This window comes from Pocillopora damicornis, chromosome 11 (genome assembly GCF_964200805.1).
Source record: "Pocillopora damicornis chromosome 11, jaPocDami1.2, whole genome shotgun sequence".
Taxonomy (NCBI): domain Eukaryota; kingdom Metazoa; phylum Cnidaria; class Anthozoa; order Scleractinia; family Pocilloporidae; genus Pocillopora; species Pocillopora damicornis.
The window spans coordinates 10,825,913-10,843,626 of NC_142680.1; the positions used below are offsets into that span (position 1 = coordinate 10,825,913).

Sequence of the window (17,714 nt, forward strand, 5' to 3'; positions counted from 1 at the left end):
GAATCAAGGTTTCCACTATTATCTAACTCAACCCAAAACCTCCCTCCTCTTTTCGCTCTGCAGCTACTCTCGCTCAGTTTACCATCATGCTCCATTTTTCTGACTAAACTGCTTTAACAGGGTGTAGGACATGCGTTTCTCTTTCCACAGGAAAGTTTGAATAAAGTCAGGGAGAAGTTTGACGGGGGGTTAGCATCAATAATGAGTACTAGACCCCTTGCTGACTGGATTGCGTCACACAAGGCCTAATATTCTCCCGCAAACAAAGAACCACTCGTGCGGAAACGGTTATCCCTTTACTGCCTTAGGGAAATGCCAAATTTTTCTAAAACGAGAACGATGAACCTTTAGACCACGTATAATATATCATTTCAAAGATATTTTCAGGGGTATGCTATAACGACACAAACAGGCGAGGAGAATGTAACTAAAAATACTGAGAAGTGTTCAAAGCGAAAAATAAAAAAAAGGTTGAAATTTTGTTTGCCTTATACATATGGGGTATATAGGTATATACTCAAGAGGCTAGAGTTGCTCTCGGCTACGCCTTGAGCAACTCTTACGCATCTTTCGTGCTCTCCAAACTTCCCGCGTGCTTTATATCTCGATGAACGCACAGCTGACGTATGAACCAATTGTTTTATAACATTTTCAACCCGATGGTTTAAATGTTGTGAAAGGGTCGATAATCCCTCTGCTACGCTTCAGCCCGTTAATAATTTTATTTCAGGAAAACATTTCGCTACGCTGTAAACGATCTTGTCTTAGATTGGTCAAAAACCTGACAGGTGAATTCATTTTCTGATTGAGTGCAAAATTCTCGAGGGATTTGTTTGCTCACGTCATGAGCGTGCACAAAAGGAATATGAAGCACGCTCATGCAATTGAATTTGATTAGACAAATTCACACGCTATGTTATATTATAACGGCTAGTAAATTTGTATAATCAAATTCAATTGCGCGAGCGTACTTCATATTCCTATTGTGCACGCTCATAACGTCAGCAAACAAAACCCCTCGAGAAAAAATTTTCCATTGAGTTGAAAATGTTTTAAAACAATTGGTTCATACGTCAGCTGTGCGTTCATCGAGATATGAAGCACTTGGGAAGTTTAGAGAGCACTCGAGAAGCTAGAGCTACGCCACGAGCAACTCTTACGCATCTCTCGTGCTCTCCAAACTTTCCGCGTGCTTCATATCTCGATGAACGCACGCTGACGTATGAACCGATTGTGAAATAAACTATAGCTTAAATTGTAGCTCCTACAGCATTGTTTGTTGTGAGATATAGACCAATACAGTAAAAAGACAAAAAGTTGAAGGGTGGTATATCAAGTGTTATAGTGGAGGGGGCTATGTTTTTATGCCCTCAACATGCTTTGTCCCTTATGGCACTCTTGGGCATTAAAGGGGATCATTATACTGAGGGTCTGCTGACAGACCACAGGCTAGCAAACAATCCTTTACTTTGTTTCTTGATTCCTTAGTTTTATTTGGAACTTAATTTCCAGATAAAATCGTTATAAATTAATTAAGGTGATTTTAAAAATTTTTTGGATTCATGTATGACCAGCCTGACTTCTTCTGATGATGTGTTATTTCACATCCATTTTTTTCCTGTCAAATTTTCTTATAATCCTGATAAATAATTTTGAGGTCATCCGCCCTAAAATGTAAAAATCTTCATGATAATTTTCAACCTGTGAACTGTTTCAAACTGGTGCAATTCTTTAAATTCCTGGCTTGAAATTTTTGTTTTTCAGTATTTCATAGTAGTGTTTAGAAGGTCTTGGACTGATGCATTCTTGCAATACAGGGAATTATTTAGTGTAAGACCAGCTGTTGTATGTGTCCACCCAATCATTAGCAAAAATCCAGTCTGGAATAGCTTGAATGACTTCTTTGAGGAAAGGTGAAGATGACTCTTTACCGTGAATATATTGAGCTGCCACAGCAAAGTCCAACAAATTGCTCTTGGCCGGGAGGTGTCTTTTTGGCTGAAATGATATTTAAATTAAAAGAATCTTGGGATATATTAGCCTGAGAGCAAGTGCTTGCTATCAGTACTGCAGGACCCACGTTTCTCTACCCAAGGAATACTTGAGACAGGTCAAGGAGGGGGTTCACCAGGGCTCAAGTCAAGTCACCCAAAAGTCATGTTGCTCAAAACCAGAGTCAAGTTGCCTGAAACTTTAAGTCTTGTTGCCAGAAATCCTGAGTCATGCCTCACGAGGAAACAAATACTGAAAAGATCTAACTGACAGACTCTAAATGAAGTTGAGAAATCTTTATCAATAAAGCGCTGTTTGTTCCTAATAATACCATGAAGATGATGATCAGAAAAGAAATATGTTCTAGTTATGACAACAAAATGAAGCATTGTTCATTTGATATGAACTTGTTTTGAACTCACAAACGTTTTGTGAATTTGAGAAATTTTTATCACTTATGCAGTGTTCATTTCCACCAAAACCATGAAGACTTTGACTAACACACAGAAAGCAATCATTTAGTCAGAACTGAAATATGTTTGAGTAATGACTCTCAAAGCATTGTTTGTTTTTATAACAACAATATGAAGCATTCTTCATTTCTATAACAACAAAATGAAGTCTTGCACTTTTTAAAAAGTGTACATTTCTACAGCTGTGGTGCTGTGTTACTCAAGGCCTCATATTTTCCTGCAAGTGAAGAAACACTTGTGCCAAAGCACCTATAATAAGGACCTGCTTACAGACTAAGGTTATCAATTTTCAAACACCAGATACTAATACTGGTAGTTTATTTTGTTATTGTATAATCTAACTGACAGAAAACACTACAATCCTACAAACTTAATATTTTATTAAACAGCAAGTGATGTTATTGAGAAGGAGCAACTCCTCAAAGCAGTAAAATACTTAACATTAATAAACTTAATTAAGCCCACCACAGTCTAAATCATAGCTCACCACTGACACAATCTCACTGCTGTCTCCACAGTTCCTTGAAATAAGTGATCTTCAGCAGTAACCCTCTCTCAGTATAGCTTTCTATGTCATTGCTCCAACAACAACAACAACTACTCCAACTACCACATAAGTGAGTCTTTATATATATATATATATATATATATATATATATATATATATATATATATATATATATATATATATATATATATATATGTCATTAGCAGGTGATACATATACAGCCATGTGATCAGGACCTAAGGCAGTGAGAAGTCAGACACTAGTGAGATATGAATGCATGACATGATAATGAAAGGAGAAATTAGATGCTGGTCACTTCAAGGGGTCAAAGGGTTAAAAGAGAGAAACCTGACCTGATATTGAGAATTTAAATGAGTAAACTTGATCCTGTTTCTTCCTATGTAGCAATTTCACTTCCATTGGAGATGTTTTGACTTGGGGTGGAGGACCAGGGAGATACCAAGATTTTCTGATTGCAAATATAACACTTCACAGTTAAACAGAATTATAAATTGAACTAGACAGTAGTTTTAAATATTTAGAATGGTAATAAAATAAATTCAGAGTTAAGTTCCTGCAGGATTCTTTCTCTATATATAGGATCTATGGAACAAGTACAACAAATCACCTAGTAAATGTCACAAACTTAATGCTATAGGTATTTTGGAGTAACAGTGAAAGAAAAAAAGTGCAACGGCTCATGGTACCTATTGTTTACTGTAGCTTTGTTATCAAGTAGCTGTGAAAGTGCTCCTTAAAGATTCAAGGATAGGTAAGCAAAGTAAATAAATCAAATATGGTATGAAAGGAAGATCAACACTTAGATAACACATGGTCCCCATTTTTTAGCCAGTTGATTAATGAAGCAAAATTGGATCATGATGATGTACAAGCTCTGAAAATCTGGGTACATAGAGCTACTGTTTCACCAGAATATTTCTGTGCCATTTTCTGTTGACCCCTCTCTTTCCAGAGTTAAAGCAAGGCTGTGTATTTTTCTGCCCAACTTGCCTAACATATTAAGTTAGCAAAGCCTGACAGCTTGTATTCTATTCCATACTTTTCTTTGATGAAATTCCAGTGAATTGGCCATGCACTGAATGACCAGAGACCAACAGATAAACATTGAATGAGCAAGTACCACATACCGCACAAGATGCTTCAATGGCAGGTAATAAGGAAAACCTCCATAAACTCCATCCTGAGGTGAGGCAAAGCCTTTTTAAACATGGGTATATCACTGAATGGCTGTATGCCAAGATAGTCTAGTGGAGTGATCCAGGCACCTGCATCTTGTTGAACCACTTCACCAGCATTATTGTAAAATGTTTTTGATGTGTGTTGCATGTAGAAAAAATGTTGATGAGAGGACTGGTATAACTGAAAAACATCTTTTGGATGGTGTCATCAATGGTGTGAACATACCCACTATTTAATGGTCTAATAAATGGTTGTGAAAATGTGCACTCCAGTGTGAATTTAGAACCCTCCAAAAAGTAATAATCTATGCTGAAGGCTTGAATAATTAAAATGCAAGCATGCACAGTGTTAGGGCTTTGCAACTTGCATTTTCAGCAAATCCTGGTTGTTCTGCTTCATTGGAAGCATAACAAGTGTGCATAGCCACTGTTCTCCATTATTTTAAGCACAACAGGTATATTAAATTTCTAGACCAATCCTTCAAAATGTTGAATTTTCCAGAATATTTAGTGATTTTAGGTGGTAACAAGAGGTGCTACTGGTGATGAATTTTACCAGTTACTGCCTGAAAAGGAGGACACTACATAGCTCAGTGCTACAAATTCTGCAAACTGAAAGCAGAGTTCAAAATGAAAATATAAAGTTTGGTTCTTGGTTCTTTTCATATGTTGTTCTTTGTTCTTTCTTCTTGGTTCTTTTCATACTTAAGAATTAAGACATTGATAAATCTTTAACCCAACAATAAAATTCACTTTCAATGGAGACAAATAATGAAATTCAAATGAGCACAAACAAAGACTTGAGATGATCAGTTCACAAAAAGTACGTTATGCAGACCAAAAAGGAGGCAAAACAATATTAACTTTTCTGTTGACCCATTAACCCCTTGCTGGAGACAAATAATGAAATTCAAATGAGCACAAACAAAGACTTGAGATGATCAGTTCACAAAAAGTACGTTATGCAGACCAAAAAGGAGGCGAAACAATATTAACTTTTCTGTTGACCCATTAACCCCTTGCTGTCCAGGTGTTTCAAAATGTATTGAAGTCAGCATTAGATGCAGCAAAAGTATGTGAGTGGGAATTAGTTCATTAAGAGGCCAAAAGGTGATTATTTTGACCAGATTAACCAGGGACATATTAAGTATGTGGTGGAACTCTGGTAGTCAACAGCTTGTCTTGAAGTCCATGACTGTCACCCCCCAGATCAAATATATTGGTCATAAGAAGAAAGGAAATTGTCAAATTTTCTTTGCTTGTCACTAAATTGACAACTAAATTGTGTCTACCTTTGCCACAATAGACTTCTTAATGAGAAAATGAACCAAACCAATGCCCAGTAGAGATGGTGCTGTGTATAATGCCAAGAGTAGGTAGGGTCGGCAGTACCAAGTTAGTGAGTGACCGGAGTACATCAGAAGGACACCTACAGCCACAGAAAATGATGTTCCAACTATCCATGAGAGTAATAGGATGAACAGAGAGATGATAAGGTCTCCTATACCAGATGAAAGTCTTAATACTTTGCCTGATGAAAAAAAACAGTTAAAAAGAGTGTTAAGGACAGCTTTCAATTGCAGTGTACTTTAAGATCCACAATATTGTAAACATTGTATGACACCCCCCATCTATGCCATTTTCCCTATCACAGTAGGAAACTGGCTTAACAGAAAATTGAAAATGTTGACAATTTTATCAACATGCATGGAAACAATGAACAGAATATAAAAACTTACCAGTCCCAAAAATGACCTAATCATATTTTACGAAATGCTCTAAAAGAGTTGATAAAAAAAAAAAAAAAAAAAAACCCCCATTGTTACCTTGTTTATTTTGTTGTGCATGGTTTTTTTTTTTTTTTAGACCACAAAACTTTGATTAATTCACACACGGAAAAGAAGATGTACTCAGGTCAGCTCTAAGGCCTATGCTTTCATAGCGCATTGTACAAAATTTAGAAAATGTAGAATGTTAATAATAGATATCTACTTGTAAATTATGCCTTACCCTCTTCAAAGATGGTTCTCTTTGCTGGAAAATGAAGGAATTTTTTCATAAGACAAAGAACTGCCACAAAAGCTGATGTCAGATTTATCACCAAAGCAATTCTTTCAGGGTAATGTACCACAAAAACGATACTCTCCAGGGTCAGCCAGAAATGGTGAATTAACTATGCTCCTGACCAAAGCCAGTATGTTACCACCAGCACGCTGGATAGAGCCTGGAGTAACAGCAGCTGGTGTATCGTAATTTGTGTGATAAACATAACCATTGGCAATATAGGCAAGGTCCATTCCTACACATCAGAAAATTATTAGTATGCTAACCAGATTGGTTCAATGCAAAAGAGATTTTCACTAAGATTACAATCAATCAGTCAATAAGGTAATCAGTGAATAATGAATTGATCAAATACTAACCAGTCATTCAGTCAGTTAAGGAGCATTTCATTCATTCATTCAGTAAGTCAGTCAATCATACAATCAGTCAGTCAGTCATTCAATCAGTCAGTCAATCTGTCAGTAAGTTGTTCAGTAAGCCAGTCATCAAGTTGTTTATTCACTCATTCGTTCAAACAATCAGTCAATAAGTCATTTATTCCCTTAGTCAGTCATTCAGTCATTCAATCAGTCTCTGGGTGTCAGTCCATAGTTCAGATACCTGGTACTTGGCCAAAGTCCCTGTAAATCCTGAAATCAGTGTCACTAGGTATGATTCCACTCTGAAAGAATTCTTGGCCCAGAGCTTGTGCACAGGGGTGTGGGACTACCTCTGAATATGTCTTGATCAGCCAAGGATGTTCAGGACCTGCCTGAAATAACACTTCCCTTCCACCTGGATTGAAAAGATAAATCAACTAAAATCAACCAAAATAATAACATAAAGATATTACAGGAGTATAAGTGGGTAAACAAAAATTGTCAGGAAAGTCTGATGAAATGCTGGGGCTAACCTGTATTATGGACCATTGTGAAATAATTTAAGTGAATTTTCTGGATTCTCTAGACACAGTGGCACACCATGCCTTGCTTTACCCTTTCCTAGCTTCCCCTTTCTTTCTTGCTTTTGCCTTATGCCCTTGCATGGCTTATGCACTGCTCACACTTGTTTTCATTTTTATATCCACAGATTGCTCAAATATCTCTTCCAAACATTCCTGAATTGTAGAAATCTGTCACAAATTTTAAGTGTTCATTTGAACACAGTTCATCTAGATTGTTCAATACATATTACTACAACTGTAACATATCCTGCTAAAATGGCAATTTTAAATATTTTATGTCCCTGTCAAAGGACAGTCAGTGGAAAAAGTTTCAAGCCTAACTCTTGTACTTGCCTCTAAACCAAGGCAAATAGTTGCGTCATTTTTCCATTCTTCCAAATTTTGCCACTTTATTGTACTGTTGATATGGCTTCACATGTAAGCCCATGAGAATCCATGATGCACGCAAACATTTTATAATTCTGTAACATGTAAGGCCACATTACACTGCCACTCTCTTAGTGACCATTTTCCCATTATTACCAAAGCCACTGAATACATAACTTTCATTTTTCCTTTTCGTATTTTGATTTTCTTCCCCTTCTAGGCAAGTTTGAACGTTACTGTCTGTAAGTGATAGGGATTTTTCGGTTTTTTAGCAGCCATAATCTGAGGAAATTCCGACAAACAACAGTGAGGGCTTTGCCATTCATTCATCAACATGACTGAGTGGTGTAAAAGGTGAGTAACATGTAAGCAGCTGATTAGCGATATCAAGCACTCGTGAAAAAAAAACGTATTTTTTTTTCACCTGTGTTGTTATGGCTTTTCTTAGGGCTGGAAATCCCTATATAACACTGCAGTTTATGTAATAAAATTTATTAGCATGCAGTTGAATCATCGCCATCCATATTCGAAGTGAGTACATTATGAGATAAACAACAATACTCAATAAGAGCAGCATATTTAATACGAAAAAAAAATGGCATAATGTTGCAACTGGAACTATTGGATGTATGGAGATCTTTGGGGTGTCTACTTTAGCTGTGCTTAACAATGTTGCTCTTGCTTTAAATTTGGTAAATGGCACTTCCTGTTATGTAACTAATAAATACAACTGTAACCTTGCCTGTTTTTTCCTCCTTCACTTCAAAATGTTTCAGCTGGGTAATTGATTGGCCAAGTCAAGGAAAATTAAAAAAAGCTTAATTCTCATTTTGAGTTCCTTACCCTGTACATTCTAACTAGTGTCAATATTCTCCACACTGTTGCCCTTACATTTGGTACTGACAAGGAGAATTTGTTTGACAATCAGGAACTACTTAAATTGGTGATTATTTCCTACATTCTGATAACCTTTACATTTGAATCAAGGTTGATACTGTAAGGAGAAATTAGAAGTAAATCACTCTTAGGGGTTAAAGGTTAAAGTTCATCTTTGAACACTTCCTGAAGGAAGTTTAACCTCTTTATAGCAGTTCAAAAATCTTGCAAAAATATGAGAGTTGCTACAAACAAATGTTAAACTTTTGCTTCATGAGAGAGCTCATACAATGTACTGTAAAACAAAACCTTGCAGATGAATATAATCAATACTTTACATGATGACATACATGTATCAAAGCACAGCATGACCAGCAATACTTCAATTGTTCCATTCTTTAGTTAGGCTTGTTTCACATGGACTGATCGTTTAAGTTAAGTCAAAGTTTACAACATTAATTTCACCATTCCTGCAAAACTCAAATACCTCAATCAGTGGAATATCTTTCTCACAACAACGATATTGGTCAACAACTACCAACAGATTGTACCACTGGCTAGAAAAACATCCTTTGTTGTAACTGTCAGATGCTTGCTCGTCAGCAAATTCCTCTGATGACAAAGTTTCTATAAATTCAAGGACTTTCTCTTGTACTTGCCAGTCAAGGGTCACTCCAAGAGCTAGTGAGATCAGTAACCAGGCAACAGGAGAGTGCTCCTTTAACAAATTGTCATTGTCATTGTCAACACTGTGAGATGACATTCTCAGTTTTTGTTGAAAATGAACTATGAATTCCTTAAGGTCCAAATTCACTGCACTTGATGAAAGGGGGTACTTCTTGTCCTACATAGATAAACAAATTCTAAGCACTGATTTAAAGTACTTTATGAAATTACAGCTTTCTAGCTTTAATATCATGGCAATTTTGATAAATATATGTTAACAACTTAGCTACAGTTACTGAGATATATCATCCAATTCCATGGGCCCACTGGGAAACAGTGCAAGACAAGCTGATAAAAGATGTCTGGCTTTAGCTATGCCACTGTGAAACGTCCACTGCCACACACAAAGACGAACTACATGCACTTTCCCACAACCTTGACGACAAGTTCCAGACAATTTTATATCTGGACTGGTTGGAAAGCCTGATTGAGAACTGACTATGAACAAAAGGTAACTAATAGATTGCAGGATGAATCATCCTAGAACTGGATGAAACACAATGTTACTAATGCTTAGACTACATGATAAATCTGCCAAATTTTTACGAGTCAATTTTCAAGCATAGACACATTTTTGTAGAAGGCAGAATCATTCAACGAAACAAGCAGGAGTCTAAAGATACAACCAGTTCATTTATGTTAGGTCATCAAAGCCACCAACTCTCTAGCTACTTGAATAAATTACCTTTAACTGATATTCAGATTCATCATGACAGCATCCCTTCAATCCATACACAGCTCCTGAAATATAATCATACATTCCTACCACCTCACTAGCAACCACTGACACTATTGTATCCTGGATGCCATACAGAATGGAAATCTTCCCACATAGATCAGTATCACTGTGTTCAGCATTCTTTGAATGTTCCTCATCAGTGAAGAGAACAGACATCACTGTCTCCAAGTTCAGATTTAGGGTAAAAGTATTTGAAACTGACCTTTAGCTATAAATGCCATCCTTAACCAGAGTCAAAGGCTTTATTTGCAGCTCTGTCTCAAGCAATCTCTACATGCACAAGGAATGAGAGATGCAGTCGAATCCTTGGGGTTTGAAATATTTTCACTGTTTAGCCACCAATCACCATTGCAGACCAAATCGCTTTGCAAACTTTCTCTGCCATATATACCATTAACATCCACCTTGGTTTCCAACTCACTTAGTACATTGCAAGTTGGACTTAACTTTGATTCTCTGTCAAAATAATCTGAGACAAATATACAATATTCAGACTCTGAAGATTTCATGTCACTATCCCAGTGGGATGCTCTTATCGATTTACTTAATTTGCTATTAACAAAAGTCTCATTGGAAACATTTGCTTCTTCACAGCTAGATTGCTGGAGGATACTTCTGTTTTGTGGTTGATCTGCTTCCTCACAACAAACATTATGTTGCGGCAAACGAACATCAAGGCTCGATGAAATACCAAGAAAATCGTGACCGGAGAAAAATGCCAACCAAATCCAGGGAATATATTACAGGGACATAACTTTAATCAATCTCGTAAACTGTAAACGAATTTAAAAAGGGACTTATATAATAGATTGTATTCAATTAAACACGTGGCGACTTAACAGCGTAAATGAATCTAACATAATAAAGGAACTAATAAATGAACCAAATGCTACGGTAAACACAAAATATACATACAAATAAGGACGAAAGAGCTTGCTCGAAACGAGATAAACAACAAAAAAGCGAAAACAACTTACATATCAGTCCCTATACGCCGGTGGCTTGAAATCACACTTTATAAATTAACTTTGTATGCACTCCGAACATGAACAGGCGATTAATGAAAGCGGGCGAGAAAAACTATTTAAAGGAATCAAATGGCACAAAGGCCAACTGTAACGCAAATGTCACGCAAGTTCGAAAGTCACGCATTTACACATTATTTCGAGAAGAATCAATACTCCTTGTAGAAGAGGTCTTGTTTAAATATTGTGTTTTATTTAGTCTTGAAAGTTCAATATTTTCCGCACTCTGTCGCTCGTTTGCTTCTCGCCCTTTACGTTTTGAAGTTATACGATGTAATTCAAATTCCGGAAGAACTGAAGAACATGATTGTTCAGGTGTTTTTCGCGATTCCACTCGCGAGTCTTCTCTTGATTTCAAATGATGAGCGGGCGGATGACATCCTCGCACAATTCCACATGAAATTCCACATCATGGTCCCAAGATGATGACATTGTGGAATAGAAGAAGGCCCGATTTGGGGAATATGGAAGGGCCTCAGTAGCTTCTTGGTTGCACCCCTGTCGACTGAACTGACCTCCTCGTTATAACCTTGACTATTACGCTTTACATCCAGGAATGCAGCAGAAAATTGTTTCGTATTTAGTGAAAAACATTTCTTATCAATACCAGCAACAATTTCTGCATAGAACGTCCGCCATCTTGAACATGAGTGTTAGATCCAAGTGTAACATTTTTTTTGATTATTCGTTCTTGCCTAATTTGTTTTTCCTTTGCGTACGCAAATTAGTTTATACTTCCTTTCGTTCATTTGTTTAGTCATCTTTTTTGGCGTTAATTTGGGTGTTTATCTCTTTCTGTCAGTTTTCGTGCCCTCGTTAGCGTTTTCGTGCTGTTTTATCTTCATTAGCGCCTTTCTATAGTTTTATTTTCCGCATGTTCTAGCGTATTTGAATATCGTAGTTTGTCAGTACAGTTTGTGAGTTCAGTTTGGTCCGCGCTTAGCGCAGTTCTGTTTAGTTTGTTTCTAGCCTCTTCGCGTTATTCGCAGTCCTCTTTACAGAAGTTTTCTCTGGCCAAAACAATGTAAGTGTACTTCACAGTCCTCGTTTTGCAGTTTTGTTATTTCTTTACTCTATTTACCTTAGTCGCAACTTGTAACCTTTTTGCTTTTTTTTTTTCCCGTTTTAGTTTCAACCCACACTCTTAGTATCAAGCACGTTCGGCTCCAATAAATCTTTTTCTTTTTATTTGGTGTGTGGTGTTATTATTCAAGGCCAGGAGTCTTGCAGGTTTATGGCAGTTTCAATGAGTATGCTGCTTGTCAGCAATTAAAACCAAGCTGCGCATATTCAGCATGGAGCTCGGCCCAGTATTCTCCGGGGCAATCGATTTTGAAATGTTTTGAACCCCTCACTTGCGAGATAGAGGGTTTTCCTCCTCAGAAAATAGCACTAAAAACATGTTTGATGTGGCTTTAAGTAGTGCTGGAGCAACTATTGCCCTTGCTACATCATTTGATGAAAATCATCCACCAGAAAATATCATTGATGGGTAAGTATTTTACGTTCGGTGAAGATCTTGCCAAACATTTCAAATTTCGAACAAGCAAAGTTAATTGAGGTTTTGATAAGGACAATTAAGATATTTCAAGACCACTTCCAATTTATGTGAAACCCAGTAATGCTATGCTTTTTGGAATTGCTAAACTGGTAGACCATGACCTAATCATTCTACATGTATTATCGTGAACATTTTTACGATAGTAGTTGTCATGGTAACCCGTGGCCCTCTTGAATGTGCATGATCTGTTTATTCTTAAAAAGCAAGATTTAGGGAAAGAAAGGTATGAGGAGTAACGCAATATTTGCAGATGCTTGCTTTTATCTGTATTTGGTAATGTCACACAAAAGTTGAAAACTAAGTTAGCACCCTGCAAACTCAAACTCCAAAGGGAAACAGAAAATGGTTTAAGTTAGGTGATATTTAATGACAGGGTAAAAATTTCCACACAGCCCCATACTACATTATGCATTCAGTTCTTGGGTAGAGAAAACAATGACTAAAACTATACACTGCCATTGGGAAAACAGATTTGTTTTACAACAGTATGGGGCTGTGTGGAAATTTTACCAATGACAGAAAAAGTTAGGGTCAAATCCAGGGAAAATTGGATCTTCTTTGAGTTAGTTTGGGTTTCAAGTTGGCAGGGTTTTACTTTATTATAGTACATTTCAGTAATAAGTAAATGGAAAACTCTAAGGCAAAGGTTGATGAATGATACCTTTAAGATCATGAGCCGTCAATTGTTTATGGCTAAAAAGCTTGTTTAGAATCAACTCAAGTTCCCATCTAGAAGTCTTACAGCCAAAGTGAGAGGTCATGTGAAGCAGCTTAAATTATATATAGTCACGCTCTTGCATTTTCAAACAAGGGTCTTTGTAATCTGCGAGTCTCAAATTTTACCATCTGTGACTCCTATGGCTGCATCCTGATCAGCCAAAACAGAACTAATTGTCTTTTTATTCTGCTCCATAGAAGCCTTGATACTTTCTGGCCAACAACTGGAATGTTTCCTCAAGAATTCATCATCACCTTTAGTGCATATATTAATGAGCATTGGAAATATAAAATTCCTATCTTCAAATGGTGAGGATGATGGTGGAAGATCTTGAAATTGTGTTTAGTGTAATGTAACATGGGCATTATCAATTTAATGGTTTTTGAGTTTTTTTTTTTCATAACAATAATTAACTCTATGTTAACGAGTGGAGTGGTATGTTGCTTGCACCAATCAGATTCCCTGCATTAGGGTATGTAATGTATCTCACATCAATCAGATCGCTGCAGTGGGGTATGTATCTTACACCAATCATATCACAACATTTTGATATCTTGTACCAATCAGCTTTTCTTGCAAATGATGTCATGGAATTAGGGGGCTGTGCATAAATAATGACATTAATCAAATATTTTGGGCTCATTTGATAAGGGCAATGTTTTGTGGCCTTCACAAGATCTTCATCAAAAGGTCAAGACTTCTTGTGATATGAAAGGTTTCTATTTAACTTTCGGCATCATTTTTTAAGTTAAAAGGTGTCTTTTACACTCCTTTACTTACAATGCACATGGTAAACACGTACCATGAAAACAACGTCCAAAATCTAATTAGAACATGCCCAATCATTGCTCTACATGAACAGTAGGCAATGTTTCACATGCTTGAATTGTACTCCACCCATCAAATTCCATTTTGCCACCTTAGACTTTGCTCCATCTTGTATCATTTCCATGTAAATAACCTGCATTTTATTATGTCTAGTAACAGCATTGTCCAACAGAGTTTCAGTTTGCTTTTCGTAGTAAAATTACATAGAATGATATTTTTAAGGCAACTAACTTTAGACAAATAATTTTGATATTCTTTTTTGTAGAGGAACAGTAGTAAGCATAGTCCCTTTTGCAACCATTATTTGGTCTCTTGCCATGCAACGCACTCTCTCTTCAATGAAGAATAGATGGTGTTGTGTGATGAGATCAAACAATGGGTGTGAAGAAGACAACAGTATAAGCATGGCACCGCTGCATTCTATTTTTGCTTAGAAGTATTATACCATAGAAACAATAGACCAAAAACTACCTGTGTGAATTCAGGTGAATTAGATTATTTTTTCTTTCTCTTAAGGTGAAGTAATGCAATATTTTTTTGTTCTTTTGAAAGTTATGCTCTTTTCCTGTCACAAAAATGAAAACATTAGGTATGCAAAGTGTCCAATCTCAACCCACCCTGCCAAAAAAATAACTCTTGCATGCTATGCATGCCTGTGTTTTATCACAAGGACTACATCATTGTTTTTGTGCTGCATTGTGAAAAATTAGACCTAATTTTTTTTTATTGTGATGTAAAAAATTGAGAAAAGTCTTCGTGAGGAGTCAGGTACATGTGGGTTATCAGCTCATTAGAGACCAGGAGCTTCAAGGTTTTGTAGCATATATGAATTTTTATTTGCAGTTAAAAGCCTCTGCATTGAGAAAAGCACAAAAACAGAACCAGTAGACTTTGAACCTCTTGTGGACAAAGGTAAAAAGAAGCCATAGATATGTTATAGAAAATGTTGTTGTTCATCCTGGTTAATTAGAGGTAAATGGTTTTTTTTAAAAGCATTTGTCTCACAATGTAAAGTAAGGCTACCATTTATGATACAATTGATAGCCTGATTTTTCTTTGAAAATTTAATTAGGAAAAAATTATGAACATGATAACAAAATAATTAAAACAAGTTTAAGCAAGGACATTCAGTCAAATAATCCTCTGATTTTGATCACCGACAGCACAGTACAATGCACATTGACATGGCCCAGGCCTGACTGATTGCAGAGTGTGGTTGACTGTAGAATTTAAGACTGACAAATTCAATGAAACATACATGCAATTTATTAATAATGTGTAATTGTTATCTGTGACAGAGTATGAACATTTAGAGGGTCAGATGCAGAGAGATGAGATCAAGGTAAGTATTCAGAATTCAGCAAATTGAATCCTGCTTCAATGGTGTTTCAGGTCTAAAATATATGTATCCGGCATTCTGAACCATGTGTGTGTTCTGATGGAAAGACGTGCACTTTCAGTTGAATGCCATGGGTTCCTCGGGGGGGAGGGGGGGGGGAGGGAGACTTGTTGAAACTTAGAATTGATCAGTGTATAAAAATACAAATATTCACTCCTAATTGTGAATGTAGGGCTGTTACATTTTGATATTATTTGTATGTTTTTTCCTTTGTAGATTCCTGTTACATCAGCATGTCATCTAAGATTTCTTATCAAAAGTGGATTTGACCATTTTGTTTCCATTCATAATGTCAGTGTTGATGGCACAGCTGTGCACTGAACTTCAGTCTCCACATTCAGACAAGTTGTGAATATAAGTAAATACATGTACATGAGTGAAGCAAATAATTATAGTTATCTCTTAGCAGAAGGGTGTTGACTTCTGGTTACAGTTCTATATGGGTGTAATGTAAAACCTTTTTGTCACTGTCCTCTGGGAAAACTTGGTTTAACACTAAGTATTAAATGTAGGTCCCCTCACCAACTGCCCCCCCCCCTCCCCCCCACTTGACAAATATAAAAGTTTCTTCAGTTTTTTATTATTATCATTGAGAACTTTTAGTATGTTACATTTTCCCCATGTGTAGAGACATGATTATTAGTTATTAGACAGTATTACTGTGACCTTCATCCTAACGATTCCTTACAACAATTCAGGTATTTATTTAGGGGGTAAAAAAAAAACAGACCAAGAAAATAAGGCGAAAAGAGAAAGCGAAATAATAAACCCTTTTCTTGGACAACATAGTTGTAATAATTGTGTCCACTTTAGGGAAAAGGGAATACCTTGGTATATTTATTTATTATTAAAGAGAAGGTTAAAGCTAAGAGAACTGTCACTATGGGAAATAGACTATTAACAGTCCCGCAGCAATGGGCCAAACTCTGAAAGTCAGTTATTTTCTGGTTATCAAAGGAGTTGCTTAAAAGTTCCGCACTCTACCAGGAATGTAACAGCAAGTCTATTCGTCGTTCTAAAAGCACCGCGCGAAATGCATTCCTCGTTCTAAAAGCTCCGCGCGAAGGGCACAATCAACAAGAGTATTCCTCGTTCTACAAAAAAAAACACTTCACGAAGTGCTCAAAGAACAAAAATTTCCTCGTTCTAAAAGCATCGCGCTGGAGGGCCGGGAGGAATAAATTAATTTAATTCCAACTTTTTAAGCGGCATTCGTAAAGAATTTCATTTTAAAAAGAAATTTGTCACCTACAATTTGTTATAGATTAAAACTTCTATGTACATTTAAAGAGTAATGATGGATTTATTGGGATGAAAACGCAACTTTGTTTAAGGAAAAGGATGGACAGTTTTATTGTTATCAAATAACAACCAAAAGTAATGTGAACTCTGTTTCAATTGAACGCAAGACTGAAGAGCGGACTAAAACGACGCACGTGTCGGAACATCGAATACAAGCAACGTGAGCGGAGAAAAAGAAGAAAAAAGGAGTTTCAAAATTGTTGTCCAAGAATGCCTTAGTCTTCCACCTTGAGGGTGCCTTGTGTACATAAAGATTGAAGTTCAGTGCCTTCAGTAGCTTTTTGGCTACAAAGATTAACACGAACAACGGCCATACCAAACAATCTTTTTAAGCGGCTGTGAGTATATGAAAGTCATATATTTGAACTGTGGATGAAGACGTGGATATGAAAGCGATCTTCGCAGTAATGAACACTACTTAAGCAGTAGTGAAAAGAAGGCCTGTAAAAAATTCAGGCCTGTACGAGATTTGAACCCATGACTTCCGCGATACCGGTGTAGTGCTGGCGCAGTTCAAATATATGACTTTCGTATACTCACAGCCGTTTATTCACTACTTCACGGGTTTATCTGGAACCAACACAGTGACCGGCTCCCAGTTCGCTTGTTAGCTCAGTTGGTAGAGCACTGCAGCGGTATCGCAAGTATCATCACGCTTTTTTTACATTTGAAAGCATAAGTTTATTCTAATCATTACAATATAATGAAATCCCCATTTTAAGACACATGTAGTAATCATATGTACGAGAAAGACGGAAAATAAATATAACGTTATACTCCAGGAAAGTGTTCTTGTGTAGAATGAAGTTTCAAACTAATTTAAATTAAGTTAACTTAATGATTCAGATTTTGGTTAAGGAAATGTGTAGTGCCTATTTTCAAAGATGAAAAAGCAATGCCATTTACAAATTTTAAAATAGAAAATACCAGAAACTAAAGATGGAATATTAAAAAAAACTGCTGAAATATGGCATACCTATTCACTGCGATTTTAA

The 17,714-nt window shown here is 36.5% G+C and overlaps 2 protein-coding genes, 1 long non-coding RNA gene and 1 pseudogene across 5 annotated transcripts; 1 reads left to right on the plus strand and 3 right to left on the minus strand.

The window, feature by feature from the left end:
* Positions 1-3,112: 3,112 nt before the first annotated feature.
* LOC149037467 (uncharacterized) lies at positions 3,113-4,257 on the minus strand. Its single transcript, XR_016181192.1, has 3 exons — positions 4,122-4,257; positions 3,327-3,442; positions 3,113-3,209 (listed from the first exon to the last, which is right to left on the minus strand). It is a non-coding gene; the product is annotated as an uncharacterized LOC149037467 (long non-coding RNA).
* Positions 4,258-4,804: 547 nt separating this feature from the next.
* On the minus strand, positions 4,805-7,683 carry LOC149037468 (uncharacterized). Its single transcript, XM_089187837.1, has 4 exons — positions 6,837-7,683; positions 6,183-6,471; positions 5,465-5,703; positions 4,805-4,876 (listed from the first exon to the last, which is right to left on the minus strand). The coding sequence occupies exons 2-4, from the start codon at positions 6,229-6,231 to the stop codon at positions 4,835-4,837; spliced, it is 330 nt and encodes a 109-aa protein (XP_089043963.1). The 5' UTR covers positions 6,232-6,471; positions 6,837-7,683; the 3' UTR covers positions 4,805-4,834.
* LOC149037469 (uncharacterized) lies at positions 6,893-10,355 on the minus strand. 2 transcript variants are annotated; one of them, XM_089187814.1, is made up of 3 exons: positions 9,833-10,355; positions 8,909-9,265; positions 6,893-7,010 (listed from the first exon to the last, which is right to left on the minus strand). In XM_089187814.1, exons 1-3 carry the CDS (start codon positions 10,040-10,042, stop codon positions 6,963-6,965), a joined length of 615 nt encoding a protein of 204 aa, XP_089043940.1. In that variant the 5' UTR covers positions 10,043-10,355; the 3' UTR covers positions 6,893-6,962. The 2 variants fall into 2 exon arrangements, with proteins under 2 accessions (XP_089043940.1, XP_089043939.1); XM_089187813.1 differs by lacking the exon at positions 6,893-7,010 and having other exon boundaries at positions 8,707-9,265.
* A 1,893-nt stretch (positions 10,356-12,248) lies between these two features.
* LOC149037470 (intraflagellar transport protein 25 homolog) lies at positions 12,249-17,500 on the plus strand (annotated as a pseudogene). Its single transcript, XR_016181185.1, has 5 exons — positions 12,249-12,403; positions 13,388-13,498; positions 14,862-14,930; positions 15,317-15,360; positions 15,634-17,500. The product of XR_016181185.1 is annotated as an intraflagellar transport protein 25 homolog (transcript).
* Positions 17,501-17,714: the final 214 nt, after the last annotated feature.

Coding starts and splice junctions, on each gene's coding strand:
- LOC149037468 (XM_089187837.1), bottom strand. CDS start 6,231: ATGAAAAAATTCCTTCATTTTCCAGCAAAGAGAACCATCTTTGAAGAG. Junction 5,704..6,182: donor GAGAACCATCTTTGAAGAGG/GTAAGGCATAAT, acceptor TTTTTTCATCAG/GCAAAGTATTAAGACTTTCA. Junction 4,877..5,464: donor AGAAGTCTATTGTGGCAAAG/GTAGACACAATT, acceptor TTAATTCTTAAG/TATGAAAAGAACCAAGAAGA.
- LOC149037469 (XM_089187813.1), bottom strand. CDS start 10,042: ATGTCTGTTCTCTTCACTGATGAGGAACATTCAAAGAATGCTGAACAC. Junction 9,266..9,832: donor AATCTGAATATCAGTTAAAG/GTAATTTATTCA, acceptor TTATCTATGTAG/GACAAGAAGTACCCCCTTTC.